Source organism: Nuphar pumila, chromosome 10, assembly GCF_984573655.1.
Source record: "Nuphar pumila chromosome 10, dmNupPumi1.hap1.1, whole genome shotgun sequence".
NCBI classification, from domain to species: domain Eukaryota; kingdom Viridiplantae; phylum Streptophyta; class Magnoliopsida; order Nymphaeales; family Nymphaeaceae; genus Nuphar; species Nuphar pumila.
This window is the reverse complement of record NC_143258.1, coordinates 106,645,528-106,670,047: the sequence shown is the minus strand read 5'-3', so window position 1 is coordinate 106,670,047 and position 24,520 is coordinate 106,645,528. Positions and strand designations below refer to the sequence as shown.

Sequence of the window (24,520 nt, the reverse complement as noted above, 5' to 3'; positions counted from 1 at the left end):
GCATATGAAACTCATCCCTAAGAACACAGGAAACCAGTTTCTTACATAAGTGAAACCCGTACCAAACTTGGTTTCATTTATAGTGATGACAATAATTGTATCTCTCTTTATTTAGTTGTCTTAAAACATCTTGCTTTTACATGTTGCTTGAGACATTGGCCTATTGTATAGATATTTTGATTTTTAATCCTTTTGTTTTTCTAAGCATCTCTTTTGTCACAATATATATGATGGTATTATTATTATTATTTTTCTTTTAAAGGCAAGCCGGGGTTAGGCAGTCCCCCACCAGTTATTCAACTTACATCTGGGGTTTGAACCTGCAACGTCCCACCACAAGGAGACGTGCACTGAGTGGAGCCCTGTTGGTATATATGATGGTATTATTCTTATAACATAAATGATGAAATGTAATTTCCAGAAACTCGTATCATCATCAAGGAAACCACATACCAAAATCTCGTATCAATGTCTATTAAAAACTGGTACCAAAACTTTTAGATATACATGAAACTTTTGAGTGCCTTGCATTCTCTGGCAATCATGTGATATACCATCAGCTGATTGCTTACAAGACCCCTTTGATTCAGGCTGGTCCGGGAGCACATCTACCATGCACATCCTGACTTACAGAAAGTTGTATATGGCTCATTTGCTTAGCAGATGACTGCCTCTTATATAAAGTGCCTCACATTTTGGAATCCTCTATAGACTGTACTGCTCGATTATACCCTGCACAGATGACTAAAAACTACTCTGAGGGACTAACCATGTGTCTTTTTCCTAGACTGTTTTAAGTATTAGTTTGATGCTTCCAGAACTCTTGTTCTGTGCAAGTTGATGAGGATGGAAGCTTGGTTACTGCATGCATGAATGTGTTAGATGCTATAAATTGATTGCATTTGTTGCACATCGACATGTGTGGATGCTAAAATTACAAACATTTGGGGGGTGTTTGGTTTGTTCATCCCACCATCATTTTGTCATACACAACATATATGCACGCTCCTTCAAATTCCTACTCCCTACTATTTAGTCTTCATTTTTGGCCGCTATTATCATCAATGCTAGTTCCTAGATGTCAAATGTATTTCTTTTTTTTGGGCCAAAGTAGAAGGGAAATTGTTTTCTATTGTGGGTTTTTCACATCTGACCCTCCAGGTGTGATGTAGAAACTGGCCTCATGTTTTTTGTATACATTTCAGATTTTATGGGAGTTGAAAAATCAACAGCTTATAATATACCAAATTTTAAACCCGATCCGAAGATTGATTGCTATTATTTTGACCATTCTTCACACATCTATAGGGTCAGATTTAATCAAAACAATCTTCCCCTATCAGTTTCAACTAAGGGATATGGAACCCACAAGGGTAGCCAATATTTCCCTAGAGTATTAAAGAAGAGGAAATGAGTAAGTGAACTTTTTCTTTCTTTGTTTTTTAATTTGACTTCTAATTAGATGGGAATGTAGAGTAAAAACGATCGGAGTGTATGGTAAATGAAAACAAAAAAGATTTTGGTTTCTCTCTTTCTTATAGTTCTCTATGTTATGTTGGTGGAACTAAGGGGTTTTGCTTGATGTGATTTGCAACATGTGGAAGGAGAAGCCATGATAATGTAATTGGGATTCTTTTTTTTCTCCTAATATTTGTTGTTGAAGACTATGTGCCTTAGCATCTAGACCAAAAAATCCCTACCACTTAAACCATAGTTACCAGAAGCTTGTTGCTTCATGGGAAAGCTTGCTTCGGAATTGGGAAACTCTTCACTTCTTCAAAAGAGGGAGAAGCCATGATAATGTAATTGGGATTCTTTTATTGCTCCTTTTAATAGTTGTTGTTGAGGACTATGTGCCTTTAGCATCTAAACCAGCAAACCCCCTTCCACATAAACCATAGTTACTAGAAGCTTCTTGCTTCATGGGAAAGCTTGCTTTGGAATCGAGAAACTCTCCACTTCCTCAAACGAGAGAAAACTTTGGAAAACCTGCTTCTAAAATATGGAAAACTCGATGAGAAGTCTACTTCCTTCTCATTTCCAAAATCATTTCTTTCACTTGATGTTTTCCTCTGGCTTTTTGTTACTTCATACTTGCTTTTCCCTAACTTCATATGTTTTTCATAATAAATTTTTTTATAACATGCTTACATGTTGGTTTTATACTTGTGCTCATGTCATTATTTGCTTCCACCTAACATCGTGGGTAATTTTTTTTTTTAAGGCAGGCTGGGGTTAGGCAGAACTCTACCAGTTATACAACTATACCATTGGGTTTTGAACCTGCAACGTCCCAACAATGGGTAAAGTTAAATACATGTTGCATTACTAGTTGTCACATTGATCATCCGACAAGGTTCGAAGTACCATGTCTTTAAACAACTTAATTTCGACAAAATACTGAGCTAGTCATCCCCTCGTTTAAGCTAGGGATGTCAATGGATTGGATTTATCTGATATCCAACCTGATTCTCAATCCATTTAGTCAGATTTGGTTAAGAAAACTGAAACCCATTAGTAATCAGAATTGGATTCGGTTTAGGATTTCACAACCAAATCTGCAGATATTTGAATTCGATTATATGTATTTATCAGATTCAATAATATATTTTTTTCATCCGAATCTAAATCCGAATCAGAGTGGGGATCGTGCAGTATTTGATTAGTCGGATTTGGTATAGCTAGATCCAACCCAAATCCGAACCGTTGAAGTTTATGTCACGGGGACACACTATTTAAGGTCCTGCTTTTAGGGGACACAACCAGATAAACTGTGACATGATTAGACACGTAGAAGCATTATTTTATTAGTTTTAAGTTTTTTAGTAATTTTTAATATTGTTTTAATTAAAGATATTTAATATATTAAAATATCAAATATATTTTTAAATTGATTGAACGATTAAAAAAAAAACTTTCCTTGTGTCCTATTTTTCAATAAATTTATGATCTTGATTTGAGTGTAGTATCGTACTCTTGTCCATAACCATAATTTATGCTTAGGATTCGATGAAATCCCCAAATCCACTGGCATCCCTAGACCTAAACCAATCTATCTCTAGTGCATTTATCAGGTTCTTAAATAGTCCATGTGCAGCATCTAAGTAGATAAGGACCATAGTATTTTAACCCTTAAGTTGAATTTCCATGCCCTATGTTGAAAAAAAAAATGTACTAGTTGAGGAGGCCAAGCATTCAGTGTAAAGCATCATTGAGGTTAGACTCTAGTCTAGGGCTAGTTTAAAATAAGTCTTAGGGTTAGGGTTAGGGTTAGTAAAAGAAATCTATGATATAGACCTAGGTTTTGGGCATAGGGCATTATGGTGCAGGACTGGGAAAGGGTAAAGATGTGTCAGGACTCGAATCAGGATAATATCTAAAGGTAGGGAAATACGGCTGAATTATTGCCAAATAACACCTTAATTGGTGGTCGTCTGTCCCTAGTCTTCTAGGACAATCTCCATTGAAAGAGGTAGTATGTAGGGTACTTGGTGGTTGAACCTAGGATACAAATGGATCAAGTTTTACTCCGGATCGGATCCATATCCGTTTTCTATTCATATGGGTCCACCAATTTTGTCTAGTGGTATTAGTCAGGTAGGACCTCAACTGGATCTCCTTCACATGTATATGGATCAACAAGATGGCACTTAACTAGAAATTGAATTGTAGACAAGAATTTGAACTTGATAGGGCCCAGTTTGAGCATATGCCAACCTATATCAAGTCCCTGATGGATCTGTCCCATATTTTAGCATTAGCACATACATCCACGAACCTGGCATTCTTCTTGGATCCCAAAACTGACAACTCCTCTCTCTCTCTCTCTCTCTATATATATATATATATATATATATATATATATGAAAATGAAAACCTACAAAATACAAAACCTACTAAATGAAACATGCTATTTGATTTTCATAAATTTTTTGTTTTTTCAAAATTCTAACATTACAGATTGTGATTTATATGCTTGTTTTTTATACGAATCACTTTTGGAACATTTGATTCTGATGCATGAATAAATTTTTATAAGGTTTCAAAAATCAACAACCTACAATTTTCATAAATTTTTGAGACTCTAAATACAATTTTTTTCATCCAAAATGCATGATCCAAGTATCTAATTCTAGTAAATCAATCGGGTTGAACACATCTATGGTGTCAGAATAAAAAAAAAAAAACCCAAAATCAACCATCATGTTTCATTTAGTAGGTTTTCATTTCCCTATATATAACTAACATGGAAAATGGCTCACGACAGCTCCATTCATTTGGTAAGGGAAACTCATGAATGCCATCAAATTGAAGGGACATCACGGGTTCAAATCACACAGGTACACGGCCCTTGTCATGAGACTAAATCTTAATATACTCCCAGGTGGGCAAGGAGGACCTGAGTTTTTTACACCAATGAGCTCAGGAGTGAGAGGTGGTTTTCCTGGGTTATCCAAAAAAAAAAGAGAAAAAATGTGAATAAGAAGATGGATTAAAGTTAGGAAAAAAACATTCATTTTTTTTATTAGGACCAGGCCTCATCCTAAAGGGGAAGCTTATCTATGTTTATGAATCTTGTGTAACCAAGCTTGGAGGGCATCCAAGTATGAACTAAGCAGTGTTTATTTTCTCTCGCTCCATTGCAACATGGTTAATTTACTTCGTTGGAAATATCTTAAGGGCATAAATGTTTTCCTTTTTTAACCTAGGTGATAGCCCCTAACAAGATTCAAACTTAAAACCACCTAAATAATACAACTCTAGCAATGTGTCTATTGCATCTGGCCTATGGTAAACTTATAATTGCCTGGTAAGAATTATTGACATGATCATATAAAGTGCAACCTCATGGTCTTAACCTAGAATTTTATTTATTGTAAGGATTTAACAACAATATCATGGCCATGGGCTATCATCACTAGGCACCCTTACCAAAGCCAAATTTCTAAGCTAATGCAAGTGAAGGAGGTACTTCTTAAATAGATTCATGATTACGTGACACATATGGTGTAGTTTTATGGCTTAAATTAAGATAAGCCACGTTATCAAAGCACCATTTTTGTTAGATAGAGGAAAAACTGCCCAGGATAGAAAGTAGGTCCGGACCCAAATGTGAAATGGTACACTGATGCAGAAAATTTCCAAAATTTAGGAAAAGTTTTCAGACACTTGGGACTAGCTCTGGTTAAATTTTCAGGATCAGATAATTTATATTTTTGAAGAAACAATTAAGACAAGTGATGGGTTTTAAGGTTTTTTTGCAAGCGAACTAGGTTTGGTTAAGATATATCTGGTTTTAAAAAATAATATTTTAGAATTGAGATATGATAAAATCAAGATTTTTGGAGGAGTTAAACTAGATATCCTAAGGAAGGATATGTCCAAGTTTCAGACTTAGAGGTTGCTCACTGGTTAGGTCTGGGTAATTTTTCTAAGTCTGACAAAAAATAGGGTTCGTTAGATTTTTGTTTTTTGAGCTCATTTTGGTTTGGAGCTTCTAAACTCGGTTTGAAGACTAAGATAAGATCTAAGATGACTTATTGAAGTTGGATAGAGTGGGTGAGGCTCTGCTACAATCGTGGTTCAACTGGAGAGGGCCAAGGTTTTATGGTTGGGTTTGAGAGAGTCAAGATCGTTAAGGTGTTAATGTTGATTGCACCGGTTTGGGTAGGCCTAGGCTAAACCTAGGTCCACTTGAAAGAACAAACCCACTTAGGGGGTCAGCTCACCCAATATAATAGGGATGAACTCCTAGAGAGAAAAACGAGTCTAGGGGTAAGGACTTGCAAGAGAGAGCGGATTGAGTCAAGAGAGAAAGAGAGTGAGAAACTATTTCAATTCGTGGGGGCCCTCAAATTGGCACAAGAAAAAACAATTAGAATTCACTACTTTTTGACTATTTTTTTAGATAGGCAAGCAGGGGTACGGTTAGGGAGATCCCCACTAGATCTACAATCGTACCCATTAGGATTTGAACTTGCAACGTGACTGCTCCTACCAAACAAGTGAAGCCCGTTGGTTACTTCCTGCTGTTGAAAATCATAATGCATCCATGTTCCACCAGCAAAGATAAATGCTCCACAATCTTTTAGTAGGCGATTGTTACAATGCCACTGAAGGGAAGCCTCTTTCCTTTGAAAGGGCCACTTTGGAAGGAAAGTGCTTTACTAGGGAGAAGGTGTAAACCCATTTTTGATAGGAAAGTTGTTTTTTTGCATTTATTATGTTGGCTTTACAATATATTTCTCATAGACATGTTTTCTCATTCTTTATAAGAATGATGCCCTATTTTCTATGAAAGCGAGCCTCTTTTATAGGAAAGGGCATGAAACAAACACCATACCAGCAAATTTTTTCATACCTCTTGCTATGTATCTTAAGCGGAAGTCTTTTATTACAATTATCTCACTACCTCCTATCAAGTTGGTGACAAAGAGTCAAAGAAACTGCATAGACCTAGGAGAAAGGAAAATAGAGTTTTTTTTTAAAGAAAGAAAAATAAAGATGTTAAATATAAACTTTAGGATGACGACAATAAGTATGACAAAGCCAACACGCCTAGGTGTAACGCCCCAAATTTTTTAACTTAAAAACATAAAAATTTAACCTCATTTTTTTTAAAAAACATAGCGAAAATAGTTTGGATTTTGAAAAGTTGAATGATTCTGGTGGGTTACAGAAATGTGAAATATATTTAAAACGGAGTTCCATTGCATAACCATAAGAATTAAAAACCATTTTATGCATTATAAATAAATCAAGTTATAAAAGTTTATACATCATCAAAAGCTTAATGAAGTATCCCATTAGAATGAGACAAATAATAGTTAGCTACAAGATCAAAACGTAGTTAGGGAGTTTTGGAACAGGGCTCCGCTGCGCATCGAGCTCTTGCACTACATTACTCTTTATTACTAGCGCCCCGTAACAACGGGATCAAATTCTTTCTAGCAGGTAAACAAATTTAAGTATCATGCATTATGATAAGAATTCAAATATCTATCATATTCTCCTATATGCAATATTAATATGATTAACATTATAGAATTATGAAATATTATGTTCATAAACTTGATAACAACATTAATAGCATGATCACAATAGTGAGATGTCAATAAGAACAACATAATCTCAGAAATAACAATATAATCTCAAATAAATTGCAAATAACTATGTTAGCAAGTTAGCATAATTAGTATTAAGTTTTGATAGTCTTACTCTTCTAGGTACTTGGAGGTGTTCATCGCGACAGTGAGAAATACTACAGTGTTCATTATGCAAAGGGTTATATTTGTCGTAGTTTCTGCTTCCCGAATCCCTAACCCAAGTTGCGGCCTCCAAAAGATTGAGAGATGATTGGTGCATGGGTAAATTCATATTGCAATCCCTATTGTTGTAGCAACTAAGGTCTACCCTTTGTCTGCTGACCTGAACCTCACTGACTCCGAGTGACAAAGGTCTGAAGACGTCATGCTCTTCATTTTTCAAGTCGGTATGACATATAGTTTTAAAAATCTACATGTGACAATTGTCACTCAAGGTTGTACCATCCACCCTCTCTTCGTGAACCAATTTATGAATGGGTGACATGGACGACTCTATCATTATTATGGATAATGTTAATAGTCATACTTTCATGTTAGACGAGGTTTTAAGTCTTAATAGTCACATATTTTTCGCAAGGCAGTATGTCATGACAAGGTCTATGCCCAGCCCAAATCACGTGCCCCTTTGAAAAGTACCTCACCAGTGATGGCGTAAATACAAGATTAAATGTGTGGGAGTTAATACATGTAGTGAGACTTCCTCTCACGGTGTGGGGGTCGTGGCCACCCAACTCTTAATAGAGCACTAATGACTTTTTGCATGTTTAGTTCATTCCACACATATAAGAAATGTTCATCATACTTCAATGCACCAATTCATAGCAAAATAAGTTGAATGCAACAATATTGTTATTATATTAAACCATCATATATGAAAGCATCATATATGAAAGCATGAGCATCAATATCACTGGCTTATATGCAACATATGCTAGTTATACATGTATTTGTCATATGCATTTTCTTTGCCTAACCTTTCATTTTGCAGGCAACATCACACTATCGCACAAGTGTTGTACACATCTAGACGACATTCGGCCTATACATAGACATGTATAAACCGCAAGAAAGCACAAGTTCATTATTCTTCGATAATGTGCTTTTATTACATTGGTGAGCATATGTGTCACTCTTGTGAGTGTTTGGCTGATATCGTATTGTTGCCTAGCTTATGTCATAAGCTTTGTAGAGTTCGATCATGTCTCTTGCATGGTATAGGCATATGAATATTTTCAAGACTGTATTGACTATAGTCTAAGTATAGACATGTATAGTCTCATTTTAAGGCAACAACATTATGTACTTCTAGGCATTTTTTCTTTTGAATCATGCCAATGGATTTACTCGACCTAATCGAGTGTTGGATACGAGCTCCTTTATTGTGGTTGTATCACCTTCTTAACATTTATTCCTAAAGTATGTATGGACTTCGTATTGGTACTATTTTCTTATAAGACTCATATTTTTTTTTTGAAAAAAAGTCCCTTGGTAGAATATTTTTGAAATTTTCCAAAGATCCATTTGAGTGAATCTGAATTTTCGAAAATCCATTTTTATTGAATGGGCATATTTATCCGAATATCTTCAAATCCATTTGAGTAAATCCAAATTTCTAAAGATCCATTTGAGTGAATCTGAATTTCTAAAGATCCATTTGAGTGAGTCTGAATTACAAAAATCTATTTCAATGAATCTGAATTTCTTCAAATTCAATTTCATTAAGTAAATCTAAATTTCAAGAATCAAATTTTATTGAATGAATAATCATTATCCAAATTTCTTCAAATCCAATTTCATTAAATAAATCTGAATTTCAAAAAAGCATCATTATCCGAATTTCTTTTAATCTAATTTCATTAAGTAAATGCAAATTTCAAGAATCAAATTTTATTGAATGAATCATCATTATCCAAATTTCTTCAAATCCAATTTTATTAAGTAAATCTGAATTTTAAGAATCAAATTTTATTGAATGAATCATCATTATCCGAATTTCTTTAAATTCAATTTCATTAAATGAATCCGGATTTCAAAAATCCATTGTTATTGAATAAATCACAATTATCCGAACATCTAATTGTATTGAGAGAACCTGAATTTAAAAAAAAAATCTATTTTTCTTTGGATGAATCACAATTGTACGAATTTCTTCAATTTTATTTTCCATTTATCTAAATAACTTTGGACACATTTCCATTTATCATGGTGGTACGATTTTTCAAAAATTGATTTTTCCCAATTGCTTTTCATCATTTCATATGAACTTTGAGAATATAATTTTTTACATCCACATAAATAAATTTCAAGAATGCATTTCTCATAACCAAGCCATATCCTTTCCACACGAATTTCCATAACTAAGACTCTAATTCCCGTGTTCACATTGATTTCCAAAAATCCTCTCATTTGGAGTGTAGCATGACTTTTCTTAGGTAGGTTTGGATGAAACCAAAATTTGTGGAATGCTTAAATTCTTAGAAGTAAAAACTCTTTCACATCTACTAAATTTTTTCATGGTAAGAAACTATCAATGGAATTTGAAATCTTCTTTTTCCAAACATGAATATGGCAAAAATCATGTAGCTTAAGAAAGAGATACAAGATAAAAAACATAGTAATATGCATATCCCTTTTTTCATATCCACATGTATTATAGAAACACATGTTTATATAGTTAGGGAGAGCGAAGAAAATTGAATAATTATCAAGATGCATAAATAATAAATTTACTTACCTTAACTTGGAAAACTTAGGCCTGAGCTTGTCCTTCTCTTGGATCTTTCAAAACACTAAAAGGGTATAGAAGAGTTTGTAAGAGGCACCCTTCACTACTCCTAAGTGAAGAAAGAAGAAAACCCCTAAAAATGTGAAAGGAGAGAAGAAAGAGATGAACTCTTGAATGCTTAAACCTCTCAAATTGATGAGGTATTTATAGGGAGACGGTAATGATTACTTACAAAATGAGTGACTTTGATCAAATATAAAGAATAAAGGGTTGAGATTATATCATCTCAATTCTAAAAAAATTTCTTCCAAGGATAACCCTTGACCCTCATATCTCAAGTTGCATTTTCCTAATATGAAAACCTATGCAAGCTAAATATTTTAGCATTTATACTTTATTTGTTTCACTTATGAAATATTTGAAGATTTACATGGGATTTAGTGCATCTCACTTGGATTCAAGAAATCCAATATCTAATCATTTTGAAAAATCTCCCCCCCCCCGTCCTAGTGTACTTTCATTTAGTTGGATTCAAATTTGTCATTACTATTTTGTTCTTTGTAGTTACTTTAACTTTTTATGATTTCTTTTGGTTAGATTCAAACTATCATTATTACTTAGTTATCTTTTTTATTTATTTTAACTATTTATTATATTATTATTTTTTAAATATTCTATTTGGCAACCTCAATTAATGCTAAATTTATATTGGATATTAGTTTTTTCAAAATTTTATATTGAGTCTTTAATTTTCAAAAATTCTATCTCAATGTTATATTTTTTTAAAATTCAATTTCAAGGCTATATTTTTTCAAAATTCAATTTCAAGGTTATATTTTTCAAAAAATTCAATTTCAAGGCTATATCTTTCAAAAATTCAATTTCAAGGCTATATTTTTTCAAAATTCAATTTCAAAGTTGTATCCTTCAAAAATTCGATTTCAAGGTTGTATTTTCTAAAATTCAATTTCAAGACAACATTTTTTCAAAATTCAATTTCAAAGCTATGTTTTTTTTCAAAATTAAAAAATAATTAATTAAATTTAATCAATCCTATCAACTTAACATCCTATGCTCTATATATATAAGTAATAGGTAAAGTCAACATTTTCATATTAAGAATTGTATTAAAGTATCTTAAAATTTGTGGGTCTGACACTAGGTCTCTGATCTTGTGGGCAGTTTCTCCGTGTAAATATCAAAAAAAAAAAAGTAAGTTGCTCGATTGTTGGTCATGTTATAAATGGCCTGATCAAGATATATGGTAGATTGAGATCAAGTGATAGAGTGGCCTGTCACCTCATAAAAGGAAGTAGGGATCATAAATATGAACTCTAACTTGTTGGATTGCTAGTTTGGGGATTTCAATGGTTTGATCTTCGGATGTACCGTAGATAGAATTTAAGTGGTCTAATGATTGTTAACCCGTGTTTTAGAATCACAGATTCTCTTCTCTCCTGTTTACCTTGAATTAATAGGGTGATTGCTCATCTATCGATCAACATACTCACCACGTTCCTTCAATCTTTTAGTTAGAACTTTTCCGTGGAAGGAAGCGCCGCGGCGTGATGTGCCGTAGTGCCTCCTTCCGCAACGTGCGAACATGCCCTTTAAACAAGAAGGACCTGAGGTTTTTACACCAATATGAACAGCATCCCAACACCTACCGAAAGCACCCTGTTTTGGATGATCCTCAGCCGTCCATTTCTTTGTCATTGATGCACATCAATTTTTTTTTGTGGGTCCCATCTACGTAAAAACCGACCTTTACAAGATGGATGGCATCCAGGACGATGGATCGTGGACCCGATCCGCTCTCACAAGTAAGTGAGGTGGTTTTCCGCGGTTGCACCAAAGAAAAGAAAAGAAAAGAAAAGGTGAACCGATTCAAAGGTTCTCTGAGAATGCAAGAGAGACTTGTCATGAAGACTGGGTGATGATCCATCCCCACAAGCTGCCCCCAACCTTCACGTATTTTGCATGCCCATTCTAAGTGACAAAATGTGTTGGACTACCATCCAAATTTTGTAGGAATCTTGGCATTCAATGTCACTTTGGTCCATGTACTGTTGTTGTTCTGTGGTGAAAAGGGCTCATCCTCCAGGGTTTCAACGGCTACTTCACATTTAAAGAAGAAATTTCTGCAAAGTCTGTAAAGGGAATATGCTAAAGAAGAAAAGGAAAAAGAAAAAAAAGGAAAATAATTGTTTAAAACTGACATTGCTATATCGCATATAGCATGCTTTCTGTTCAAACACTGCTGAGAATCGTACGTTATGAAAGGTGGGGCCCACCCTTCATCTTGCCTTTTTCTTTTTCTTTTTTTTAAAGTCTTTTTCAAAGGGTCCTGGTCAAGTAGTCCATCTCTAGTATCTATGGTGAGCAGAGACGCTAGAACTAGGAGCTGAACCCAGCAGTAGCTAGTAGGACCAGTCACGAGCAGCTGGTTTAGCTTAAACGAGTTGAGCACGTACGGAGCTCGCATGAGCTCAAGTAGATATAAGTTTTACCTATAATATATCAAAAAATGTAACATGGTATAGCTGAATAGATTAGATGACTATCAAACTGGAGGCTAAGGGTTCAAATCTTATTAAATGGCAAAAAATCTGGATCTTTTCAAAATATGGTGTTATATGTGATAAAATGTAAATATCACAATACCTGTGTTTTTCTATCAGCTGTTTTTTTCTTTAAAAAATGGTAATTTTATTTCTCATGTATGTTTTTATTTCTTTTTAAAAATATATTTTCTATTTTTTAATTTATGTATCTTTGTCAATATTTTACGAATAAAATGCATGAAAAATATGAATTGTTTTCAATTCTTCACGAGTATTTGGCAGCCGTACGTTATTTTGTTTTAAATGTTTGTCATCATAACTTCTTGATAAGATTTGCATAGCTTTCATGTCTTATATGAAAAATGATAGCAAAGCTGACCATTTGCCTAAATCATATCTAGCAAGTTTTTTTTTTTTTTTTTTATAATATATCTGGTAAGGGTTAACAACCTGATTAGACAGGTTGGTTAAGATATCCTACCCAAAACCATACTATTCACATCCACAGATGAGATAAGCTTGCTATTGAGTTGCTTAGGAGACCTTGTTGCACGCTCCTACATGCAGTTGGGAAGCTTCAACAGATCACATGGATTGGGCTATGCTGCATGTGGATCATACAGCACTGTTTCATAATATAAGACCTCTTTCTGCAGCATTGACCAATCTTATTGCAGAAAGAGCCATGTTGCAGCATGTGGAAACAGCCTATTAGCGCAGCGACACTGTACAGTCATCGACGACATAGACCGGGATTCGTTCATGTGGGACCTTGGTGCCTTATATGGATCTTCATGTCCGACCATGATCAATGGCATGAGCATTGCTTTTTCTTCACCAAGATGCCATAAGAGATTTGGCTCTTGGCTAAGTGACCTGAATTAAGTATAGTTGATTAATAGTCTGGTTGTCTGCTGGGGTCATGTGATGATTTGGTCGCCAAATTTCCTATCTCACCTAAACCAATAGCACCTTATGTGTAATTTGATTCTTATTCTTTTTCACCGTCGTCCTAGTTGAGCCAGAGTCCTAGGTTGAGTCTTTGAGGCCCATTTGCACATATGGTCCACCATTATCTATTAAACAAAAGTACATATTCTTTTCTCCGTATGAGAGAGAGAGAGAGAGCAACCAAGACCATTTGGATCTGTTATGATATTCGGATCTTGGTGTTTAGATCATGGTTTTCGGTGAGATATTGAACCCATGTTGGTTCCGGACTAAAATTAAGGGCTTTCCTTTTTGTATAAATAGTGATTTAGAGACTCTTGTTTAGGGATGGCAGTGGAGCGGGGCGGGGGACAAGGTCTCCACCCCAGCCCCGCCTCAAGATTTTATCCTCCACCCCCACCCCGCCTCCCTGGCGGGGATGGATTTTATCCTCCACCCCCGCCTTCATCCTCGTTTCATGTCCTCCATCCCCGGTTCAAACGGGGATGAGGCAGGGCGGGGCGGGGATATTGCGGGGAAAAGTGGTCGGGGCGGGGTTGGGGCGGGGATGAGGCGGGGATCATGACGGGGGCGGGGCGGGGCGGGGAAAAGTGCATGTCCATCCCCTCCTCCACCCCCGGACGGGGATGGATTTTAACCTTTGTCCCCGCCTCCATCCCCGTTTCATACCCTTCATCCCCGGTCCAAACGGGGCGAGGCGGGGCGGGCCCCCGCTTTCCCCCGGTCCACTGCCATCCCTACTCTTGTTAAGGGGGGAACAATTAAATATTGACAGTTTTATCCAACTTTTTGCAATTTAATTCCTATTTTTCATTGATTGGCAGTTTTCCATAGAGGACCCTGCTTTGGAGTTTTCCCGCATATGAGAGAGAGAGAGGTTTGGTTATTTTTCAATACGAACCACAAGATTAAAAGAACTATACCGAGTTACTCTACCTCGTAGCGACAAAAGTTTTTATCGGCAATTTCTCGTTTTTTCAAAAAGTCACGAGAAATTGAAAAAAATCCATAAATCTCACATTTTTCCGGCAAAATCTTGACAATAAAAAAGTAATTAAAAAATATAAAAATTGATTTTTATAAGAAAATATTAATAAAAATTATTTAAAAATCAAAATATAGGATTTTTTTCATCATAAATAGCCGATTAAAACGTAAATATCGCTTCTAAATCGTGGTATTTATATTTTTTCATAAATCTCACGATATTTTAAAAATCTCGCAAGAAATTGCCTTTTTAAACTTTCAGGCAATTTCTCGCGATATTATCGCAAGATTTTCATAAATCTCGCGATATTTGTCACACTGCTCTACCTTTCCAAGTGCATGTTACCAGCACAAGGAAAATGATAATAAGAAGTTGGCCTAAGTGCACTCCATGCCTTTTGGCATAGTCAATTGAGTAGGAAAAAACAAGAATCTTGAAAAAGGCAGGCACCAATTTGCACACTTATTTAGCAATTAGTAAATCATAAGATTCCTTTCATTCTTCAAATTGGAATTTTTTTCTTGTACATCCTCATATTTGGTATGTTTTGTCTCTACCTATCTCCCTTCGTATATTCAAATAGTAAATTTATTTACAAGGCTAATCCACGAAATGTTGTATGAGCTCATATTTGACTTGAAACTAAGTCACTTGTTAAAAGTCCCTTAACTTTTAAGGCAACCAACGAAACCGAGTATTTGCGTAAAAGCAGAGTAACTTATCTGCTATTTACAGCGAACCACCTAACATCTCAGTAATTACATTTAGTTACCTGCTTTTATAGTTTATGTTTAAAAAACATGCTTGGTTTTTATAACATTCAGTTGATCATTGTTTAGTTAAACAAAGTGACTAAACGCCCTCGTCTTTTATTTGTTTAACTAAAGACCATAAGATGACACAAGTTGAGTTGTTCTATAAAAGGATATAAATGTCATTTTATACCTCAAGCACGTATTTGAAATGCATTCAGATGAAGTTTGAAATATAATTACTCAAACATTAGGCAGTTCCTTGTAAGTAGCTGATAAGTTAGGCAGCTTTCGTAAATTACTCAAACAACATATTATAAATAAAAAAAAATAAGAAAAATGGTACTCTAGCATTTAATAATGTGCAATTTAACTTGTTAAACACTAAAACTTGTCAGCTGTCTTCATACTAGGGACTAAAAATAACATTTGAAATAGATGGAAGCGTTTATACGTCAAAACACAAAGGTCTAGTGCAGCTTTGAAATAGTGAAGCCTCTCTTGGTTTGAATATGAGCAACTATCAATATTTTAACCTTTAAGTTTAATAATCACTTGAAATCCAACTACAACATAATTGATAGACTTAAGTCATGGGATGACATAATGCTGGTGTAAAAGAAATTAATAACAAGCATTGAAACAACCAGCCTTGGATTGTATTAAAGTCAGAGTCCATTCCTCTATAGTTAACTTAAAAAAAAAGAGTTTAAATTTAATTTTAAAATCGTCAAAGTGGTATGAGGTCATTTTCAAAATATCCAATCCGTCATTTTCAAAATATCTTGCAATCACATTCTCGTGTACTTTTCCAAGTCCAGAAATTATACTTTGATTACTTAATGATGTCAAACTTTGTGATGTTTAAAATGTATTAGGCTGAATTGAACGCGTAAGCATAGTTACCATGTTTCATTTGCACGAAAAAAAAAAAACATGCTTTTGATTAAGCTATTTTGATGTAATCTTTTGATAATACCATATTAATGAAATTTGAGCACCTAATTCTCTGACTCTAGAGGTTGTTTCCCTGATCTTCGTGGGAAAAAAAAGGGTGATCCTCGCAAACAGATCATGTTAAGCACATCCATGAGGTCGCATTGAGTTGATGCACCACACCCGTGATTTCCAGCTAAGTTGGACCATCATCTCACCGTGTCCAAATATCTAGATATACTGGCTTTTCTCATCAATCAAACGGGTATTTTTAAGAGAAATGGGAATCTTTTGGTCAATGTTGGAAAACAAATTGCACAAGGGAAAATACAAACAGAACTAGTACAGAAACCAGAAAAGATGCAGGCAGGTTTTCCACTCAACCAGAAAATCTGAATGGTAGCGTAAAAGTTTAACCCCACATTCACTTGCAGGCAAGAGAAACAACTTCCCCTGAAAATTCAATTCAGAATTCAAGTAAAAAGAAAATCACCCTCTATGTAACAAAGACAAGTGGACACAAGGACACGAGAGGCAGGTTCGACTCGCAAGTTCAAGATTTTTTTTTTCAAAAATGGGACATGAGGACACATAATTCTGTAATCGTTAATCCAAAAAAAAAACTCTTTTGGATATTTTAATATTAAAAAATGTTCTTTTTTATTAAAATATTATTAAAGTAATAAAAATCACTAAAAATATTAAAACAGTAGCGATATGAATCCGTGCCCCAATCAGTGTGTGCTCGTGTCACCAGGGATACGACCAAAATAGCATGCCTCTGTGACTACACCACCTTTGTTCTTCTATCATTGAAAAATTAGAAATTTCACCTCTGGGGTTTTATGCCAAATGAACTCATGAGCGAGGTAGTTTCTCCCTTGTTATCGAAGAAAAATAGGCCCTTTTCAAGAAAAAAGAAGATAAATACAGCTCCTCTTGATTCTGCGCCCTGAGGTAGCTCACTAGTTTCCCACCATTCCAGCTCATTGGTGATGTATGGTCAATTTGCCTTCCCACAAGAAACTCAAAAGTATGAAAAAAAAAATTAAGGGAGTTCTAATCTTCTTCTATATACATTGCATGAAGAGACCTGAATTCTAAGTTGATTGTCTATTTGCTAGAGTGACCTCACCATTTTGGTTTTTCTGTTTCTTCTTTTGACTTAAACCAACTTTTCCTTGTTCTCGACAGAAAAACAAAAGAAAAGAAAAAAGAGGGAAAAACGGCACAGAAGCAAATTACAACCTGTCCAGTGTGATACAGTAAAAAAGATGATCACGGGCGGTTGTATTTTTATGCCTTCAAAGAGAACCACCACCAAAAGAGGGAACTATAATAGCAAAAAAGAATACTGTTGGCTCTCACAAACCTTCAATAATAATCAATATATATTATTGATCCAATAAGTTGCCTTTAGGCAACTGCTTTCCAGTGTGAATTATGCAACAAAAACCACTCCAATGTGAATGATGCAACTAAAACACAAAGCATTTGCGGTACTCAACTTGTTTCCACATGGGCATTCTCTCCTAGGAACTATTATATCGTCTTCTTGCACATAATCTTATATAATGCCTCATTGCTTAAGTCATTTTCATGGTCGAGTTATTATACGTGCATGCCAACCACAGTTATCAAACAATTAAAGAATGCAGGTTTCCCAATTACCACAGGAACCTCTCGTGTTGTTTCTAGAATGGACCCCAATCACCATTAGTAAGTCATTATATCTTTCAAAAAGTTTATAGTCAGGTACAGACAAGATGAGAAGCACCACCGAAAGGGAACATTCTAATAACTTGGGATTTATTCTCTCAATACTTTCATGAGGACGCTTTTATTCATTTACATTTGAATATACAATGATCTTGAGAGAAAACCAGTGTGCAGATGCCTAGAGCTTCCAATTCCGAAATCTAAGTCCCATACTCCCAGTGTAGGTCCTGCTAAAAGTTCTTCCTGGGTGTGAACCAGGATGCCTATCGAATACCATATTCCTAGAACTAACCAAATCTACTTTGGTTGCTTTCTCCTGATAGTTGATTTGCTTAGTCAGTGTCAAATGAACAATTTTATCAGAGCATGTAAGATAGTATAGGATGAGTATCATGCTTACCTGAAAATCCAAAAATCATATAAAATCAGAGGGATGCTTTGCTACCCATTCCAAACAGTAAAAATTAGAAGGATGCCTAAGCTGGATAACAGACACGGTGAAATAATTAGTACAACATAACCATTTAAAAATGAACAGAATCAACGCCTAATATTAGCTTTTGATAGAAAAGTACTTGTTCTCTGGATCAAATGACTATGCTTGGTTTGTAGGAAATGCAGTTCTGTGAGCTTACAAAACAAGTTCTGGGTTTTAAACCCGCAAAAGGTACAGCCCACATGAAAATTTCCAAGAAAGCTGCCACCCTCAACAATATCAGACATCAACAAAGAGAAATGAGTTGCCACTCACCATATTTGTTTAGCATACCATCTCGACAAAAAAGGCAAAGAATGTAACTAGAATGGATAATTATTACTAGGATATAGAAAATCATGAGGACACTTTTAACATGTTGATTGATCCTACATGCTCTAAATCACTGCTTCCAGGTTCAGTGATTGGTAAGTGACTAAACACTCTTCCTTTTGTTCGGTTTCATATCATATAAGCATGTGATTTTACTATAGTGGAGCAAAACACATTGTTGAATATTTAAGATGGAAACAGAATTTTAAAAGCAATTCATTCGGAGCTTGTACAGTTCTCACTCAACAGATGCAGCAACCATGAAGAATTCTTACATGTTTCCTTTCTCCCAAGGTCAATTAGCTATCCATCAATCTATCTCCACCTTCAAAATTCCACAGAAATCTGTCTGCTACATCGTCTGTATGATCAGCTTGAATAATACATATTATTTACAACAAAAGGTCAAGCATCACCAGTTATGAACCAGAAAGCACAGCCCTCGAACTGACCCAAGTGTGTCTGACAAGACCTATGTATGGGTAGGCTGAGCCAGTAACCTGGAGTGGTTGTGTTCACCCTCATAAGTGACAATAAGCATTGATGGGTCCTCCAAACACCTCTCTACATGCTTTCTTGCAGGGCAGCCTCTCATGCTGCTACACTTATAATAGCCCCTGTACAGATAAAAAACAGTTATCCACTTCAGCAGCAAAAGAAACGACCTTATAATAGAAAAACAAATGTCTTAGTCCCAAAAGAACAGATATGAAGCTCAAGCAAACAGGACTAACTTTCTGCAACTTGGGCTCAACTGTTGATTCCAAGTCTCTGCACAACCTAATCGACTGACTATGAATTACATGAGGTAGTGCTGAATCTTATATGACAAATAACATTTTTCTTCACAATATGTAAAGTTTTTAGTTGAATCAATCGAAAGAATATTCCAACATTAAAGGTTAAAGAAAGCAACCAATCTCTGCTTTGAACCATGAGATATTCAACTCCAGAGATCAGTGGAATGAGCATGCATGTTGATCATGTCAAAGAAGTGGAGATTAGACTGGCCAAATCAGTGTTCTCAAGACACAAACACACTTTATATCTAAAATGAAAATGCCCGGGAACAACATAAAACGAGGAACAAACTCTACTGAAAGCGTTCATCTATCCTGACATTAGCAACACTTGGCTTAGCTGCCCAAATCATCTGAAATATCATGCAACAATACTTGTATATACTCATGTTAACCACAACAAATTAGCAAATAGTCACAGACTATTTGAAAGCAATTCATAATTCCAGCCATCAAAGATTCACCAAAAGTTGGTCAAGACTCGATACCAAAACATGTTGCAATAACAACTGAACACAAATAAAGAGATCATCTAGAGAGTCACCAACTTTGTCCAAGGGTCGATTAACAAAACAGCACGCACAAAACCAGCAACAAAAGCCAAATAAGGAAGAAATGAATACCTTGGATGAGGTGAACCCTTGATTGGTTTCTGCCCATACTTCCTCCATGAGTAATCATCAGGAGGGATATCAGCAAGCTTGGTACTTATAGCAGGCACCTTGATGGACCTCTTAACCCTCAGCTTCCTGCATGCAAGCAAATGCATACATGCTTCAATCCAATACCACAGCATCAACAACCCACAAAACCAACCAAAACTAATAAACAAAAAACTACTACGCAACTACCAACAATTCTAACCTCCTCTTTGAACAGTGGCACCTCCCACTAGCTCCACATTTACCACCAGTACCATCTTCTCCCTTCCCAGAGCACTTCCTCTTCTGCTGGTGGCTGATCCGATCCTGAGACGACGTGCTGCCGCCAATGAGGCAAAACGCCTTCCCATCCATATTGGCAACACTCCCATCCATGCTGAGAGAAGACATGAATGACCTGGTTGAGGACATGGTTGGGGTGCAGCTAGAGTTGTCAATCTTCAAGTTTATGCTGCTGTTGTTCCTCCTGTACATGAGATCAGCCTGGACCTTCATCTGCTGGAGGAACTGCAAGTGGGCGCTTGGTGCCTGTGGGTGAGGAGGGAACTGGGCAGGCTCAGAGTAGACCCTGGCTACAGCTGCGTCCATGCTCAGCTTGGGGTTCTCCATGCATATCCCTTGGCTGGATAGGGACTGGGTGCTGCCCTTCCTGAACTTTGCGTGGCCAATCTCGTGGTTGAGGAGGGACACCACCCTCCTGAACTTCATGAGAGCCCCCCCAGTCAGCCCCATCACACTCTTCCACTCGATACTCTCTTGGGGTTGGGCCAATAAACCTACCAATCTGTGGCAGCACTCCACTGCTGCCCTGTTTGCTTCCTCCACCTCCTCCATCATTTCCCCACCCACACCAAATACAGCAAATCCCAACTACCCAAAATCTTCAAAGCACTATTCCCACAACAACAACCATGGGAATACCTCTCCACAACACTATTTCTTCAGGAATCACAAAACCATCTTTCTCCAAAAGACCAACAACATAAATAAAGAGAAGAGACCCCAAAATCTAGAAAGGCCTAATACAGCAAACCCCAAAAGACAACCAGGGGAAAAGCAGCAGAAAACCCCCAATATCTCACAGAATCGGGAAATGGGTGTGCCTCAAACACAAAGATCGAACCATAAAATCATGAAATCAACGTTTATATATTACGAATACCAATCCATTCTAAACATACCACCTACACAAAAGGCAAAAGAAAAAGGGAAAAGATGAAAGATTTCTTAGGTGGGTTTCCTAGATATCTAAGGGAAAAGATTTAGTGAGTATCCCCCAAAACCTAAATATAGCATAACAAAAGCGAAACCCAAGATTCGTTGGGCCAATTCCCACAGGTATCGATGATTAAAGGCATCATATATCAATGGCGGAACCTTAGGACTCCTTGTAGAGAGAGTCCGACACCTTCAAAATAAAAGCCGAATAGTTCAGAAAGAAAAACAAAAAAACTCCCAAAACTCCCAAACTAATACAACAACAAAAATAATAAAAGAGAGAAAGGAAAGTCTGCTTCCACACCCTTTTGACGAAATTGAAAGAGAGAGAGCTCGGATTAGTCTCAGCTTTCTACCCAAAAAAGAGAATGAAGTAAATGAACATTTATTTGAAAAACCACGAGAGAATGGGAAGAGAGAAAGAATTGAAGCGTCGCGCAATCTTAACCAAGTGGTCTCGTGTTCGAATCCCACAAAGAAGCCACCTTCTGCTTCGGCAAAATCAACACACAAAAGCAAAAAAAAAGAAGAAGATAGAAAAGACAAAAAAAAAATTAAAAAGCATAGAAGCTGCTCTGTCCTCAAAACCCGACGTGGTTTCCACGCCCCCGATCACCTCGTCACGCGTGTGTTGACAGCTAGACTTGGTATAAACGTGGCGAGAGACTATTGCGGCAGTTGACCGGCTGGCAAACGTCTTGGTGGGGCCCGCGCCGGAATCCCCAAGCATCATTGATGCCGTGGACCCCGCCACGTTCAGAGAGCGTTGACTTTAACGTCATCCCTCTCGTTCTTGTGGTATGACAAAAGTGTCCTGAAATTGACAATAGACCCCACGGAATACCCTCAAAACTTTTGTCCTATAGGGCTATTTACCCAGAGTGGGTGACTCGGGGAGGACCCGGTTTTTAACTGAACCGGTCCCATAGTATCAGATCCGGATAATATGTAGGATTCAGAATGATTTTGTTCTGGTCTATAGTCAGAACCCTGTGGATAAAGAAGTTTCAAAACTGGATCGAAATGAAGTCTAACCTGATCTGTTTTCACAAGAAAACCACTGTATTTATATCTGACCTGTTTTCAGTAGATCCAACATCATGAGTGTCAAATCATATCCGGATCCGAAGCTATACTAAATGGTTCACGTCTACAATGGGAACGCACCCTTCACTAAAAACAAAGCAAAAGCGTCGTCACGAATATTTTGGCCATTTTTAAAAAAAATCTCACATGATTTTTTTATGGAAATATTTTTAAAAACTGATATAATCTAAAAAAAAGGCGTTTCATAGTATTGTCCGTTTTAAGAATAGTGTTTTTATGGCGATATTGTCGTGTTAACAATGTATTATTTGTATTTTTATATTTTAATATATTTTCTTATATATTTTCGGAACTTAAATATATGATTCTTTTTAGTACACAAGTTTCTTTATATTTATCACAAGATTTTTTCTTTGCTGAGAAATTTGCTGATACCAAGATTTGTGACTACGGGTAAAAAAAAAAAAGACCACAACTAACCCCAATGGACCGATACTTTCGGATCCAACTAATGCAGTGCCACCGATTCGTTTAAGGGAACACCACACAGAAAATAACCATTTTGCCCTAGGGTGCTATTTTGTATTTGTGGTCCCCGCTCTACACACACAAAAAAGTGACTTTATTCGGACCTAGTGATGATAGTGCACAGGGAAGAAACGAGGATTGTTTGAACCATAGTAACAAATACCGCGAGATTTATGAAAAATCTCGCGATAATATCGTGAGAATTTACCTGAAAGCTTAAAACGGTAATTTCTTGCGAGATTTTTAAAATATCATGAGATATATGAGAAAACATAAATACCGTGATTTAAACGTGATATTTATGTTTTAAACGGCTATTTATCATGAAAAAAATGTGTATTTTTATTTTTTAATAATTTTTATTAATATTTTCTTATAAAAATAAATTATATATTTTTTATTGCCGAGATTCTGCCGAAAAATGTGAGATTTATGAAAAATTTTCAATTTCTCATGAGTTTTTGGAAAATAAAGAAATTGCGGTTTAAAAGGTTTCTCACTATGGTTTGAACTCACTCCATTTGGGACTAAGATGGAGAATATGGAACAGGAATGAATAGGAGATGAATGTGAAAATTAAAATTGGCTCTCTTATTCCATGTGGCCCCTATTTTCCTTCTAGATTTTTTTTGAGCCTCCATTGCCCTCTCTATAACTCAAACAAGGGCTTTTATGGTGGGCCCTTGATTCTATTTTTTTTTAGTTTTTAGTAGAGTTGTTACAACCAGCTTAAAGACTTTCATGAGTGTTAATTTTGAGATGGAGGTGAGGGTGGAGGTAGATGGGGGTGAGGGTGGAGGTTTAAAGTTTCTCTTCACCTAAATGAATAGGAGATGAAGGGTAAAGTTGAGATCGTGCAGGGTGGAGAGCTTGTCCTTGGACAGGCGAAAATGAGCCCGCTCCCACCTCACTTTTTTTTTAATCTAGGAGGACATGAAATTGAGAATGGAGGTTAAAATCAAAACATGTACTAAGATAGACTTACTCTTACCCCTGCCTCGCCTTATACTCGATCTTTGTTAAAGAAATTATTATTATACTCTTATATATGTATCATAAAATCACACATATATATATATATATATATATATATATATATATATATATATATATATATATATAATTTTAACATAAAATTCTTTTTCAAATTCCTCATCTCTTTTTCTTTTCCCTGATTAGTAGTACAAAGTTTTCTTTTCTCTTTTCTCTTTTCTTTAACGACCAAAGGTTAAAGGTGGCAACAACAAAAAGACTGGGAAAAACACCCACTTAGTCCTCTTTGAACTGAAAATGGAAGACATGAAACGAAGAATAAAACTAAAAATGGAGGTTAAAATCAAAACCCTCACGATGAATGCAGGGATGGAGGAAAATTTTTTAAAATGAGGTTACACACACCCCACGGGTCAGCTGCCATCCCTACTATCCAAGCCTTTTTTTTTTTTAATTATTCATGAATAGACTCGTGGTCTCTAAGAAATAATAAAAAACAGTTGATCCTCCCTGCAAATTCGTGCAGGACGCGTATGATTGTCGCGTCAATGTAAAAAAAAAGAAAGAAAATTAATGCTGCCGATCACCGTCAGATCATGTTCACGTCGACCATTTTCTGTTTCTCCAAAAAGGGACTCATTTTACCATATATTCTCAATAAACCCCTGTATCGTCTTCTATATCCTCAAGGATCAGGGTTTTGGTTATTTACTGAAGTACTGT

General features: G+C 36.0%; 1 protein-coding gene across 2 annotated transcripts; it reads right to left on the bottom strand.

Annotated features, from left to right (window-relative positions):
• Positions 1 to 17,778: 17,778 nt before the first annotated feature.
• LOC149827800 (putative WRKY transcription factor 21) lies at positions 17,779 to 20,837 on the bottom strand. 2 transcript variants are annotated; one of them, XR_016434953.1, is made up of 4 exons: positions 20,214 to 20,837; positions 19,973 to 20,098; positions 18,825 to 19,166; positions 17,779 to 18,141 (listed from the first exon to the last, which is right to left on the bottom strand). XR_016434953.1 is itself a non-coding variant. In XM_090019642.1 (3 exons), exons 1-3 carry the CDS (start codon positions 20,741 to 20,743, stop codon positions 19,022 to 19,024), a joined length of 801 nt encoding a protein of 266 aa, XP_089875768.1. In that variant the 5' UTR covers positions 20,744 to 20,837; the 3' UTR covers positions 18,713 to 19,021. The 2 variants fall into 2 exon arrangements, 1 of the variants encoding a protein (XP_089875768.1); XM_090019642.1 differs by lacking the exon at positions 17,779 to 18,141 and having other exon boundaries at positions 18,713 to 19,166.
• Positions 20,838 to 24,520: the final 3,683 nt, after the last annotated feature.